The following is a 15,807-nucleotide window of genomic DNA, read 5'->3' as shown; positions in this document are numbered from 1 at the left end:
GGAATCTGATTGGTTGCTAGGGGCGACTGAGCCAGTCTCACTTTACACCATGTTTGATATATCTCCCCCTTTGGTGTTTTATTCCCTGAGGTTGCAGAAGTCGGATGCCGCCCTAGCCTGTGGCCTATGGCTGTATCCATGTTTTTCAGGACTCCCTAGGGCGGAATCCAACTACTGCAGTTACAGGAAATCAAATTCTGTACAATCAGACTCAAATTAGATCTCATTCTTTACCCATAATCCTTAAAGGGGAAATCTGGTGAAAAGGAAATCAAACACCAAGCGTTCAGATTTGGAGAGCAATGCTAAACCAGAACAGTTACACAGGTCTGCTCAACTCTGACCGACTTATACTTCAGTAGTCAGGCTCATCCAAGTGCTGGCTCATTGACTAAGCCTTACTCCAGAGTCCAGACTAGATGTAGATCATACGGACGTATAAGTATCATACAGCAGGATGCTCTGCTATATTGGCTCCTGAATAATGCTAAGATTGTGGAATATTTGTTGGTTTTATATAATTTTTACTATTAGACTCCTGCATATTTTTGTATTTTCCCTTTAGATGTCATATACAATGTGGCCACTAGAGGTCACTATGCTGATGTCAGCCTCATCCAGTGTGACTGCTGTGAGAACACAGAGGCCAGACAGTTCTCATGATCCAGAGAGGTGATGTATATTATACAGGGCGAGGCATTGCCCCAGCTGCTGCAGAGCTTCTTTGAGAAAAGCTTTATGTTACTGCAAAAATCTATTGATTAACCCTTACTCTTCAGTACCTACCGGGCACTGGTTGTGGCAACGATCACTGTGTGGCACTCTTATGATGGCACCTGATGGCAACAGACACAGCCTGGTACAGGTATCTAGATGCCTTATGGTACTATAAGTATTATAGTGGTATTACTTGGTTACAATATGGCACTATTATGTGTGCACTTCATAGTTGTATTACAAGGGCACTGTCCAGTGATAATATTTAGGCATAGTATGGTACAGTTATGTAGATGCCTTATGCTTGCACTTCGTATTATGTTGCACTTCGTAGTTGTCCAGTGATAATATTTAGGCATAGTATTGTAGATTTCTAATAGTAGTATTATATGGGCACTGTCTAGCGGTATTATTCATACACAATATGGTTTTATTATAAAGCCAACTTATTTTAGTATTAAGCTGACACCATATGGTGGTATTATTGAGGCACAGTATGACACAGTTATGTAGACACTTTGTAGCAGTTTTTACATTGGCACAGTATGGTTGTATTATTTAGGTACAAAATGGCACCATTATGTACACACTTAATGACAGTATTACGCAAGCGTCTAGTGGTATTATTTAGGCACAGTGTGGTTCACTTCTGTAGACACTTAATGGCAGTATTATATAGGCACGGTGTAGTGGTATTATTCAGGCACAGTATGGTACACTTCTGTACACACTTAATGGCAATATTATATAGGCACGGTGTAGCGGTATTATTCAGGCACAGTATGGTACACTTCTGCACACACTTAATGGCAATATTATATAGGCACGGTGTAGCGGTATTATTTAGGCACAGTATGGTACACTTTTATACACACTTAATAGCATTATTATATAGGCATGGTGTAGTGTGTGTAGTGGTATTATTTAGGCACAGTATGGTACACTTCTTTTTTTTTTTTTCCCAAATATTTTTATTGGATTTTCAAAAGTTATAGCCAAAAAACAATAAGGTGCCATGCAAGACACAAACATTGCACCACATATAAAACAGGAATATAAAAGAAATATTTGCCGGTAATGGGATCGTAACAAGAGCATCAGGACATATGGACATATGGAGAGACCCTTAATAGTACAGAGTGGTCATCATATCATACCGGAAAAAGTGCTCGCAGCACAGTATAGTAAAAGGGGTCAGTAAGAACAGGGTAACAAAGAAAGAAAATCAATATAGTACACTTCTGTACACACGTAATGGCAGTATTATATAGGCACGATGTAGTGGTATTATTTAGGCACAGTATGGTACACTTCTATACACACTTAATGGCAGTATTATATAGGCACGGTGTAGTGTGTGTAGTGGTATTATTTAGGCACAGTATGGTACACTTCTATACACACTTAATGGCAGTATTATATAGGCACGGTGTAGTGTGTATAGTGGTATTATTTAGGCACAGTATGGTACACTTCTATACACACTTAATGGCAGTATTATAAAGGCACGGTATATCGGTATTATTTAGGCACAGTATGGTACACTTCTGTAGACAATGGCAGTATTATATAGGCATATTGTAGTGGTATTATTTAGGCACAGTATGGTACACGTCTATATGATGGCAATATTTACAGAATAGTTATGCACAGTATGGCAGCATTATTCTTACTATGCCCCTCCACAGACTTCACTCTGTTTCTGCTGTCTTCTAGATGCTGTCATTTTATTTCTCACAGGAAACCAATAAAAAGCGGAAGTGAAGATCTGCAGCAAGCATTGTGTTACGCGATACAGATGACAGTAAGTGTGCGCCATTTACCTTACAACACTATGCTTAGCAGAGTATGCAGATCACTGGGCTGGTGACCCCACCAACAACAAGGAGGAGGAAGAGGAGGGGGCTAATTACATGATCAAAAGACTTCTCACACCAGATACTCATCTTTCTGAGAACTTTCCTCCTCCTGACATCACAGTCCATCATGCGGTTAAAGGGATGATCAGAAAAACCACAGAGCAGCAGGCCTGATAGTAGTGATGTGAGGAGAGATGTGTAGGAACTCACTACAGAGACAGATGGTGCCCTGCATGGCGGCAGATGAGTGCAACTAGTGCAACGGATATCGGAGGCTTCAGCAACTTTGACTTTGCAAAATGGGCGACACTGCCAAGAAGGCAAACTCCAAGAAATTCAGTAAGTCTGAGACTCCTTCTATATCACAGGTGTCAAACTCAGGCCCTCCAGCTGTTACACAACTACAATCCCCATCATGCCTGGACAGCCAACGCTAAAGCTTTACCCAGACATGATGGGAAGTGTAGTTTTGTAACAACTGGAGGGCCTGAGTTTGACCCCCCGGTTCTATGTATATGCGTGTGGTAAATGCTTTGTTGTACCTGTAGCTATATATTGTACGGATTAAGATATAACCATATGTGTTCTCTTGTTCAGGTCTCGCCAGAAGCCCTGCTCTGTCTTTTATACATGTACTGTACATGTCATCCAAATCTGGCTTTATGGTGCAGATTTATCTGACAAGATTTTTGAAGCCAAAGCCAGGAATGGATTTGAAAAGAGGAGAAATCCCAGTCTTTTCTTTGAGACCTGCTCCCTGTTTATAGCCTGTTCCTGGCTTTGGCTTCAAAGATCAGATAAATCTCTCTGTGTAAATGCACCATCGGATCGGTGCTCTTTAACAGTGCGTTCACACTGAGGAATCCGCGCGGGGAACATTCTGCGGATTCTGCCATTCGCATCTCTGCCCAACCCGTAGACTTCATTCTATGGTCAGGCGGATTCCGCCATCTACCCAAAGAGTTGACATGTCCATTCTTGGGAGGACGGTGGAATCTCCCTGAGCCTAGAATGGAGTCTATGGCACGTGCAGAGAGTCAAACGGGAGTGTGCGGGTGTGAGCAGCGGAATCCTCAGTGTGAACGCACACTATTAAAAGCTGTTATGGGACAGATCGATTATCAGGCAAATGAGTGTTTTTTAAGGAAAGGTTGTTATTGAAAATCGGTCTGTCTAAAAGGGCCGGGGATTGAGCCAGGAAAAGCTAATGCATCTGTCACTGGATCTTGTGTGCAGCCATTACTGTCCTTTTACATGGAGCGATTATCGTTCGGATTTTCGCGATAACGATCGCATTTGAGCGCTAATTGGCCAACGATCAAGCGATGAGCGAGAAATCCTTTATCTTGGTCTTTCAACATGTTCTCAAATAATTGTTGGTCGTTCGCTGAAAATTTGCAGATCGCTTTGTGTAAACAGTCTTTCTCAGATTCACCCTATGTGTGAGATGGGCTTAAGCGATCTTAAAACGATCGCAATAACAATTTTTTATAACTTTATCTCTTCGTCTCAGGGTCCATTTACACACAAAGATTCTGACAGATTATCTGCCAAAGATTTAAAGCCAAATCCAGAAACAGACTATAAACAGAGATCAGGTCATAAAGGAAAGCCAGAGATTTCTCCTTTTTTCAGATCCATTCCTGGTTTTGGCTTCAAATCTTTGGCAGATAATCTGTCTGTGTAAATGGACCCTAAACGCTGATCATTATGAAAACAAAATCGTTAAACGATCCATTGGGTGAATTATCGCTCTGTGTAAAAGGAACATTATGGTCCTTTTACACGGAGCGATAATTCGCCCAATCAAACGATTAACGATTTCGTAGTAATGATGTTTTTTATAACGATCAGCGTTTAGACGGAGAGATAAATCGTTTGAAAAAATCGTTATTGCAATCTTTTTAAGATCGCTTAAGCCCATCTCACACATAAGGTAAATCGGTGAAAGAATGTTTAGACAAAGCGATCTGCGAATTTTCAGTGAACGACCAACGATGAGTTGAGAACATGTTGAAAGATCAAAATGAACGATTTCTCATTGCTTGATCGTTCGCTGTGTTTACACGAGCCAATTATCGCTCAAATGCGTTATTGCAAAAATTTGAAAGCTCAGGTGATGTGGCTCAGACAGTGATGAATTTAAAGGGCCGCAAACTCAATCCAGTGATCATTTGTGCCGATTCAAACCTGGTGAATAAGCACTGAAAAGAATTCTAATACAACACTTAACCTAAAGACAGGGGTGGCGCTGCTTTTGCCAGAAAGTAGCTGTGCTTTCCTAACCCTGAATAACCCCCTTAACTCTCTATAATACTTTTGCCAGTCCTGACCTCACTGTGTCATCATGTACAATAACCACTGAGCAGAATCAATATATTGATGGCAATTTTTTTGTGGCTATTCAATGCGGGGGAAAAATCTGGTGTAGAATTTCCATTGTCATCACGGGTAAGGCGAGAATAGATGCATCAGTGTGCTATGTATTGCTTGTAAATGGCTGTACAGCTGTATGGCTATACAGCAGGGATTATGGCTGTCTGGGCATGATGGGAGTTGTAGTTTTGCGACATCTGGAGGGCTGAGGTTCCCCATCCCTGCTGTACACCATCAGTAGCTGTTGGTCTATCGCCCATTTGGCTGGCGGCTATTCCAACATAGACATGTGTGCTTAGCTTGGGAAAGGACTTATGTTAGTTTGGTACAGCTGGTAGCAGATGTGGCGGCCATGTCAATGTGAGAGTCATGATTATAGTCATAAAAATCCCCTTTTCTGTTTGCCGCTTGATGTTACTTCTCACCCAGTTTGGATATTGCTCAGAGAGGTCTCATAGGATTCCAGGCTCATAGCACAAGTGGCCATATAAGCAATGGTCTATATGAGGCTAATGGTGGCCAACATACGTCCTCCTGATCATATTATGGAACTATACAGTCATATACCCTCCTACAACTAGTATTGATTCTATAGTCGCCAAGGATTCTATAGCTGGCCATACACATTACACTAAAGTCAGTCCAATGTGCCAAACGGCCATCTAATGCATACAGGGGCCTCCCAGATCTCACTTTATAGCTATGTTGTAAAGTTCAATTTAGGCTATGCTTGTATTTAGAGATGAGTAAGGAGCGGGTATGGCACTATATGCTTATGTACTTTGCTGACTGTATAGATTTTCTATACAGTCAGCTACTGCGTCAATATCCTATACCACACAGTACATGGGCTTATTGGTCAGGGGCCATTGTTATACCAAATAGGATGTAACATAGCCCTGTACGATTAGGGTTCATGATGCAGCTTGGCACCGTTATCTAGATGCATTATGGTAGAATGATTATTATTTGGTTACAATATGGCACTATTATGTATACACTTCATCGTTGTATTACAATGGCACTGTCCAGTGATATTTAGGCATAGTATGGTACATTTATATAGAATTCTCATAGTAGTATTATACTGTATGATTAGGGTTCGTGATTAGAGATGAGCGAACCTTGAGCATGCTCGAGTCCATCCAAACCCAAACTTTCGGCATTTGATTAGCGGTGGCTGCTGAAGTTGGATAAGCCCTAAGGCTATGTGGAAAACATGGATATAGTCATTGGCTGTATCCATGTTTTCCAGACAACCTTAGAGCTTTATCCAAGTTCAGCAGCCCCCACTAATCAAATGCCGAAAGTTCGGGTTCAGATGGACTCTAGCCTGAACCCCATTCGCTCATCTCTATTCATGAAGAGTCTACTGGGAAGGCCCATTGATTTGTGTGTGAGCCCCAATGGGATGCCCCCAGTTGCATGGATCATACCACTATATAGCCTCATCATTATATGGTTAGGTTAATTCTTCTTTACACCTACCTTTCTATCTTAATCCACAAACCTGATAGATGCAAACATTTTACCAGCAAATTGAATAATTCTTCATTTTTAGAAAAAAACATTCTCCCCAGATTTCTCATCCCGGTAGAGCGCAAAGTGCATTGATTTCCTTCTGCTGAAAAATATCTTCTCCCCTGTATATTCTGCAGGGCCGTGCAGAGTGAAATGTAAGTAATGGACGGAGCAGGATGTCTGGGTTTGTCTAATCAATTCCTACATGAAGCTGTCAGCAAAACCCTGGTGTCCATAAAGCCCCAGCGGGAACCTGTGTAGGTTGTTTGCTCTTATTGTGGAAATATAGAAGTCTCTAGGGTCTATCATTGATATACCTAAGCACAGGGTACCCGTTGTACATCATAACTGCCAACTCACCATTGGTGAACCAATGATGATATTTGATCTGTATATATATATGTTCTATATACATTGTCAGCATTATATACGTGGACGGGCCATATGGTCATCTAGTCATAGACATTGGATTGGTCGGACATACTAGTCTATATGTCTGCACCCGCCTTACCCTGAAAACATTGATCCCTTTTAGTATGTTCCTTAATTTCACCTTTAAAGCGGGAAATGTTGTCATGCGTGACGACACTGATTCTCTGGTTAGGCCCTTTAATGCAGTGTGAAGGGCACGGGACTCTTAATGTAATGGGAGCCCAACAGAGGATGGGCCCTGGTAATAGGACAGGAAAGTATCCCTGTTATGTAAGGGAAGGACAGGGAGCCTTTGGCTCATCAGTCTTTGCAAAACTACAATCCCCATCATGCCTGGTCAGCCTTTGGCTGTCCAGGCATGATGGGAATTGTAGTTTTGCAACAGCTGGAGGCCCGAAGGTTCCTCATCCGTGATGTAGAGTCGTGAGACCACTCTTATGTATGTGACCAGGTGGACCATACATGCGGTTCTTTAGGGAATGTGCACACTGAGTAATTCTGACGGAAACTCCGTCACGGAATTCTCAGCTCAAGTCTCCGCCCTCCAACCAAAGAATAAACTTGATCATTCTTTGGACGGATGAAAGAATCCGTCCGTGCATCGAATGGAGTCTGACACAGGCAGAGACGCAAGCTGAGAATTCCGTGACAGAGTTTCCGTCAGAATTACTCAGTGTGCACATACCCTTACTTCCATAATTTTGTAGGCCGCACATCCCCTCTGACACAAGGAAGCGTGCCGCCTTTAAGCTGTAAATCTAGAGTTGTGGTTTTGGGTGTTGCTCCAGGTTCCCCCTTCTTGTAATGTGAGAATGTATATGGCTTCTCTCTTCCCTCACCCAACCAGTCGCCATGATCGCCCTTCCTTATTCCTGTGACTCGCACTTTTACTATGACCAGGGCGGTGTCTAAATTTGCCAACATCCCCATTTTAGGGGTATGGCCTCGAACCGCGCCTCAAAGGGCTAAGCTCAAAAAATACCACAAAAAAAATGGGTATTTTGGGGGCATTTTGGGCCGTTCCTATAGGTCTTATACCAGGAATGGGGAACCTGTGGCCCTCCAGCTGCTGCAGAACTACAACTCCCATCATTCCTGGACAGCCAATGCATTGTGTTTAGCTGTCCAGGCATGATGGGAGTTGTAGTTTTGCAGCAGCTGGAGGGCCGAAGGTTCCCCGTCCTTGCCCTATATTTTTATACCCTGGTCCTAATAGTCTGTAGATATTTGCCAGACTAGAAGACACAGTGGAAGCTTTAATATTAGTTGTAGTCCCTTTCATCTAACTTTTCCATCTTAAATGACCAATATTTAAAAATTGTGGAGTCTCCCAGTATTTATCATCTGCTGTATGTCCTGCAGGCAATGGTGTATTCTCTCCAATCTGACACAGTGCTCTCTGCTGCCACCTCTGTCTATGTCAGGAACTGTCCAGAGAGGTTTTCTATGGGGATTTGCTGCTGCTCAGGACAGTTCCTGACATGGACAGAGGTGGCAGCAGAGAGCACTGTGTCAGACTGGAATGAATACACCACTTCCTGCAGGACATACAGCAGCTGATAAGTACTGGAAGACTGGAGATTTTTTAATTTAAAATAAAGTACAAATCTGTATTTATTTCCGAACCAGTTCATTTAAAAACAAATTTGTTTCTCCAGTGTACCCCTTTAATGGGGAGATATATATTTATTTATTTTTTTAAATGTCAGCTTTCTTCCTAAAAAAACTGCGCCATGCCTCTCTGAAAGCTGTGTCTGAAATTGCAGCACAGCCCCATAGAAGTGACTGAAGCAGAGCTGCAATACCTTACACAACCACTGGCCAGATGTGGCACTCTTTTGGGGAAGAAGGCAGCCATGTTTTTCTAATCCTAGACAACTCCTTTAAGAAACAGTTAAATGTGACAGAAGACACAACAATAAAGATTTTCTGCTTTTAGTTTAGGAGAAATGATCTTAAATTAGATTTATTTTTTTTTGCCAGCCTATCCGTCCGTCCCTTCTGAGGCTGGCACATTGTAATGAACGCTGAATGTAATTGCTGTTTTGGTAGCTCAGCTGCCAGACGCCTTGAGTACATGGGCTGAAGCATGTTATCATTGTTGGGGGTTAATCACCCAATTGTCTCTAATCGCCCGCCTCGCCCCTGTAATCATATTACCCTCTGTATGGCTCTGATGGACTATCAATGGCCTCTTCTCTCTCAGAGCGGCCTTTTGTTTTGGGTGCGGAGTCGTCTGAATTCCCAGCACCAATTTGTCTTCTGAGTGAGTGCAAACATATGTAAATGACACGCCGCCACCCTTATCCCGGGGATATGCAAATGCTAATGACTGGGTGTCTGTGAGAGCCCCCTGATAAGGCGCTCATTCATATGTGCTATTCACTACACATGGCCTCCTCTCCTAGTGTACCACCCAGATCTTTCCTGAGACCAACAAGGAATACACATATTCTAATATACAGTCTGAGGATTTCCTGCCACGGTCATTGTTCTTCTCTCTTTTGTCATCACTGAGTAAGGGCCCTATTACACGGGATGATTATCCTGCAAAAAATCGTTATATCGTTCGAATTTAAACGATAATCGTTCTGTGTAATTGCAGGCAACGATCGAAAAATCGTTCGTATGTCATTGATCGTTGATTTAGATCTGAACCTAAAATTATCGTTAATCGTTCGCTGTAATTCCACGTTCGTTCGCTCAAGTTCCACATTTGTTCACTAATCGTTCAGTGTAATTGCAGATTGTTCATTGTTTTCCTGAGATCAGAAGGAATAATGGTGCGTTTACACAGACAGATTTATCTGACAGATCTTTGAAGCCCAAACCATGAACAGACTATAAACAGGGATCAGGTCATAAAGGAAAGACTGGGATCTATCCTATTTTCAAATCCATTCCTGGCTTTGGCTTCCAAAATCCTGTCAGATAAATCTGTCTGTGTAAACGCAGCATTAACCATCGTAATAATGATTGTATTTAACGACCATCGTTCTGTGTTATATGGGGAACGATTTCAGGTTAACGATAAACAATCTCGTTTTCGATCGCTTATTGTTAGTCGTTACAAATCGCTCCCTGTCATAGGACCCTTAGGGTCCTATTACACGGAGCGATTTTTAACGATTAATGACTAACGATAAACGATTGCAAACAAGATTGTTTATCGTTCACCATATAACACAGAACGATGGTCGTTAGTTACGATTGTTACTGCGATCATTATTGCAATCGTGATGCTGCGTTTACACGTAGCGATAATTCGCCCAGTTGATCGTTTAACGATTTTGAAGCAACGATTTGGTTTTTGTAACGATCAGCGTTTAGATAGTTATCGTAGAATCGTAAATCGTTAGAAAAATCGTTATTGCAATAGTTTTTAAGATCGATTTAAGCCTATCTGTCACATAGGGTGAATCTTTGAAAGACTGTTTACACGAAGCGATCTGCAAATTTTTAGCGAATGACGATTTGAGAACATGTTGAAAGATTTCTCGCTCAGCGCTTGATCGTTTGCTGTGTTTACACGGAACGATTATCGCTCAAATGCTATCATTCCGTGTAAACGCAGCATAACTATAAACGTTTAGGGTGCGTTTACACACACCGATTTATCTGACAGATTTTTTTAAGCCAAAGCCAGGAACCCGTATACTGGTGATATTGGTTGGATGTTATTAAAAGCACTCATTATTCATTCTGGTGCTCACTTTCTTAGTGGGTGACCACAAGGGTCATCCATTATTAGAAAAACATGGCCGCTGTCTTCCAGAGAGAATGCTGATAAGTCCTCAGTTTGGGTGCGGGGTTTTTGCAGCTTAGTTCTATAAAATGGAGTTGGATTGTAATACCACACACAACCTGAGGACAGAGTTTGCAATAAAGCAAAGGTGCTTTTTTTTAATTCTGGATAACCCCTCCTGCTATTAGAGTAAGGTCATTTGGGCAGCCGGAGGACCCCAGGGCCGGGTGTGACGCCCATCCCGCACCCCCTCTAGTTACATCCATGCATTGGTAGAAATACGCAGATAAGTGAATAATCAGATAAAGTTTAATCGCCAGCAGCCGTATCTCATGTGACAGCACCTCGCCTTGGCTTTTAGCACCCTCAGGCAGTGATTGCTCCTTCTGGGGTCAGGATAAGGGTGACCGGGTCGAGAAGGTTACTGTGATATTGATTCGGCTTCACGCTCAGTGACTGTAGATATACAGAGAATCAAGCTGTAATGTGTTGATATGGACATTACTGTGGTCCAGGGGGTCCATCACTATAAATCCTACCGCCCCCACGTTCACTTAACTAGCAGTAGGTCGCAACATTGCTGACATTAGCTTTCAGCCACCGTGCATTAGAATTCAGAGCTTTAAGCAGACATAGATCGGTCTATGGCCGTGGCAAAGATAGTCGCCCCTATGACTGTTCTTCTTTCCTCACAGGTTAGGAAACCCTAACATCCGAACATTTTCTAAGATATAGGTCCTGTAAATTGACACCATACTTATTTGCAGATCTTCATTGCACCATCAATGTAATAACTGTGGGGTCTGGCATCAGGGCATCTGTCACTCATCGGTGGGGTACTTACACCAGGCACCCCCTGACTAGCCGTTCAGTGCCCATACTGGAAGCAGCTGTCTCCGTTCACTGTGTAGTAGTAGAACAGCTCCTGTTCTAGTGAGTTGCAGTAACCAGATCCAGCCACTACACAGTGAACGGCGCCAACTGCTTCCTGCCCTGTTCACTGTGTAGAGCGGGCACTGAATGGCTGATCAGCAGGGGCACAGGGTGTTGGCACCCGCCGACCCTAAGGATAGTTCATCAGTATGTTAGCCCATTTAACGCTTACATTCGTAAACTTCCTTTTAGTTGTTACACGTAATGGAAAATATCACGTGAGCTGATAGCAGCCATCTAGCCTGACCATCTGCCTACATGTCAGAGAGGCACATATCGGATATGGTCTTTTATCAGGCGTTGTTCACATGGCGGGCACGTGGGCAGTTTTCCATCCCAATTTGACTGGTGCCAATAAAATTGCAGTTTTTAGATAGGGCTGCTATGACTGATTTTGATGTATTCCTCTGTAGAGATCCTGTATAGTTACCAGTAGTATTCTTCTTCTGATAATAGTAATCCTATATCCGTATACAGCTATGTCCGGATATATCGAGTGAGCGTCCATTGAAGCCATGACGCATTATTCCTTTCCCGATTGCAGCGCAGGCTCCACATCCAGTACTGAGTATACAGGAAACTGACTCGGCTAAGTGCTTCTAGAACCGCTCTCTATTAACCAATCAATCAATTCCTCCATTAATCAATCAGAGGGATTTCTATATACTTTAACATGCAGGGATATATACTGTACATGGGGCATATAGCCCTGCTTGTAAAATATAACGGTCTTAGAGGTTATCTAATCAAGCGTGCCATGATGTATAATAATATTTGTATATACACTTTTTATGGACCTGGCCATACACGTGAGCTAACTCTCCCGACTCCACCTGCGTTTACACAGACAGATTTATCTGACAGATCTTTGAAGCCAAAACCAGGAACAGACTATAAACAGGGATCAGGTCATAAAGGAAAGACTGGGATGTATCCTCTTTTCAAATCCATTCCTGGCTTTGGCTTCCAAAATCTGTCAGATAAATCTGTCTGTGTAAACGCACCCTGGGTCCATTTACACAGAAGGATTATCTGACAGATTATCTGCCAAAGATTTGAAGCCAAAGCCAGGAACAGTATAAACAGGGATCAGGTCATAAAGGAAAGCCTGAGATTTCTCCTCTTTTCAGATCAATTCCTAGCTTTGGCTTCAAATCTTTGGCAGATAATCTGTCAGATAATCTTTCTGTGTAAATGGACCCTTAAAGGTGTTATCCAGCGCTACAAAAACTTGGCCACTTTCTTCCAGAGACAGCCCCACTCTTGTTTCCAGATTGGGCGGGGTTTTGCTGCTCAGTTCCACTGAAGTGAATGGAGCTTAAAGGGGTTATCCAGCGCAACAAAAACATGGCCACTTTACCCCTACTGTTGTCTCCAGTTTGGGTGGGGTTTTAAAACTCAGTTCCATTGAAGTAAATGGCGCTTAATTGCAAACTGCACCTGAACTGGAGACAACAGTAGGGGGAAAAGTGGCCATGTTTTTGTAGCGCTGGATAACCCCTTTAAGCTCCATTCACTTCAGTGGAACTGAGCAGCAAAACCCCGCCTAAGCTGGAGACAAGAGTGGGGCTGTCTCTGGAAGAAAGTGGCCATGTTTTTGTAGCACTGGATAACCCCTTTAAGCGTGTACGTTCAGCTCTGCTGAGCATGCGTGTTTGTTTTAAATGGGAGAAGAGAAAATTGTATTTGTCATACACTGAGCTGGATACAAACAGCGCCATACAATGTGTAGTGTCCGTGCTGTGTAATTGCATCCTTCTAGCCGATACCATGTCTTATGATTGAACCTCCAGATGACTTGTCAACTCTTTGTATTTCGCCATCCTCCGGGTCATTGTTTTTTGCTGTTAAAATGATCTATTTTTAGATAATGCTTGAGAAAGTTGTGTATATATTTAGTAACCTTTATGCCGGCCGTACATATAGCGATGTGACACTTCTCCTTTACGGTCACGATTCTTCTTCTTCTTTCACGTATCTAACCTCTATACTGAATGATATCTGCTGTAATCTTTCCTCCCTTCTCTTTGCAGGGTTGTTTAAGCTGAGTGTGTTCGGCAGCCTCAGCAGCCTGCCCCGGGCTTTCCGTAGAAAAGATTCTCAAAGTTCTGAGTCAGGTAACAATGTCGACTTGGGCCATGTATTCGAGAAGACACAAGATGACCTTACTACCATCCCGCGGAGCCCTACCTATGCCCGGTCTAGTGACATGTACAGTCACATGGGCACCATGCCTAGAATCAACAAAAAACTCTCCAAATCCAAAAAGGAGAAAACTAAAGGGCGAACATCCACAATGGCGTCACACTCCACCAATGACCTGCTGGATGAGGACGCCCCTGATATAATAGTGGTTCCTTCTCTAAAGATGCAAAAGAAGACTGAAGCAGCTCCAGTACAGGATCACGTGGAGGAACAGAAGAAAGAGGTCACAAGGGAAGACTCCAATGGACGTCCAAGAGAATCCAGTCCAAAGAGTCTAGAGGTGACACCGGAGGTCACTGACAAAGTAGAAGACCAAACAATAATAGAGGAGAATGGGATGGTTCAGAGCCAAGAAAGTAGTGAAGAGAGGTAAGGAGGGGTCCATGGTAAAGTATAACACTACATCCAGACTCAATAAACCTTCTATATTACCTCATAAGTCATTATTAGTGATGAGTGAACCTGCTGGATGCTCAGGATCGTACGAACCCAGACTCTTGGCACTACCAATGGCTGGAAAAGTTGGATGCCGCCCTAGGCAGTCCTGGAAAACATGGCTACAGCCTGTTTCCATGTTTTCCAGGAGTTTCTAGGGCGGCATCCAACTTCTCCAGTCACTGGTACTCAATTGCCAAGCGTTTGGTTTCGGACGATCCTGAGCATCCAGCAGGTTCGCTCATGATTAGTCACTATATACTATCCAGTATAGTATGTGTGAATGGCAGCCCCGTTGGTTTTAATTGGAGGCTCACCAGTATAAAGGAAGGTTCACATTACAGGTACCCTTGTGCCGTCTATGCTCTGTATATATCAGAAAAATGTTGAAATGGGATGCCGACCAGCCCCATTGACATTGATGGCCCGGATGTAATCGGTTAGTAACAACATTTGGGTAATTTATTTGCACATATACGCTTTATTACTGGGACTGGAAAGCGCAGTAAGCCATGCTTTTGAGTCCATGTGCACTTACGGTAAGGGACCTAAACATAGTCACTAGCTGACTAGCCATAAGGTGGCATGTAGAGCATGTCCTACAGCTCTGTGCCCATATCATGTGATAAGCACTCAAAGATATTCATGTGCACAAGAAGAACACCAACATGGTACAAGCCTGGATCTTGGGGGGAAGCCATCATTGCTCATCACCACCACTGAGGAGAGGGTCCTAGAGTTTCTTCTCACCAGGGTATCTAGATACAGGACTAAAGGCCCTGTTCCACGGACCGACTCAGAGGAGCAATCCAGCGCTAATAGCTCCCCGCAGCCCATAGCATATAGCAGCGTCTGCTGCTGCCGCTCCTATTCCACGGAGCGACGGCAGCACATCGTTACTGTGTGAGTCTTTTGTCTTTCAACATGTTTAAAAGACAAAAGACGCATCGATCAGCCGACATGAACGATGTCGGATGATTGTTGCCTTTTATTCCACGGGACGATTACCAGCCGTAACTACCGATATCAGCCGAATACAGCCAATAATCGTTCCGTGGAATAGGGCCTTAAGGTGGTAAAATAATTCTTCGCCTCTGCTGAAGGAAAGCATCCGCTCTATACGAGATGATCTAACACCACCCACAGTTTGCAGCAGCGTTTCATCCATTTTTGGAGCGGAGTAACCTAAGTGAAACCACACAGCTGCTGTTTAAACTTGTTTTCAATGATAAAAACCTAAATTTCTGCTCATCCTCACCCGAATGTTACCACATCCTGAGAGTACACCGCTGTTTTGCTGCAAGAGCAATAACCATAACCCAAAAGGCTGCACATCAACACTTGTGGATGGAAAATGCAAGAGCCTTTTTTTTTCTATATGAGTTTCTGAGAAAGCTGTATGGCTCTCCGGGGGTCGGCACCCTACGCTCCCAGACTCTTGTGTGACCAATCTGCAGCGATATAGTACATCAGATGTATCATTGCCTAAAGGTCCTATAACTCGGGACGATAATTGGTCTTATTTGTGTGATACAGTCCCCAACCCATCTCTAGGACATGTCAAAGGTTTTGTAAAGTGACAGG

At 43.1% G+C, this 15,807-nt stretch overlaps 1 protein-coding gene across 4 annotated transcripts in view; it reads left to right on the top strand.

The window, feature by feature from the left end:
- SH2D3C (SH2 domain containing 3C) overlaps nucleotides 1-15,807 on the top strand; it is a 45,945-nt gene that overhangs the window by 1,653 nt on the left and 28,485 nt on the right. The window contains exons 1-4 of one of the 4 annotated variants that reach the window (XM_069943032.1): nucleotides 59-672; nucleotides 780-865; nucleotides 2,458-2,915; nucleotides 13,617-14,157. In XM_069943032.1, the coding sequence (XP_069799133.1) occupies nucleotides 2,876-2,915; nucleotides 13,617-14,157 (581 nt within the window). In that variant the 5' untranslated portion in view covers nucleotides 59-672; nucleotides 780-865; nucleotides 2,458-2,875. Of the gene's footprint in view, nucleotides 1-58; nucleotides 866-2,433; nucleotides 2,916-13,616; nucleotides 14,158-15,807 lie in introns of those variants that run through there. The other 3 variants (XM_069943033.1, XM_069943035.1, XM_069943034.1) reach the window with 3 other exon arrangements.

The sequence above is a fragment of the Dendropsophus ebraccatus genome, chromosome 10, assembly GCF_027789765.1.
Source record: "Dendropsophus ebraccatus isolate aDenEbr1 chromosome 10, aDenEbr1.pat, whole genome shotgun sequence".
Taxonomy (NCBI): domain Eukaryota; kingdom Metazoa; phylum Chordata; class Amphibia; order Anura; family Hylidae; genus Dendropsophus; species Dendropsophus ebraccatus.
The sequence above is the reverse complement of the archived record's forward strand: the minus strand, read 5'-3'. Positions and strand labels throughout refer to the sequence as shown.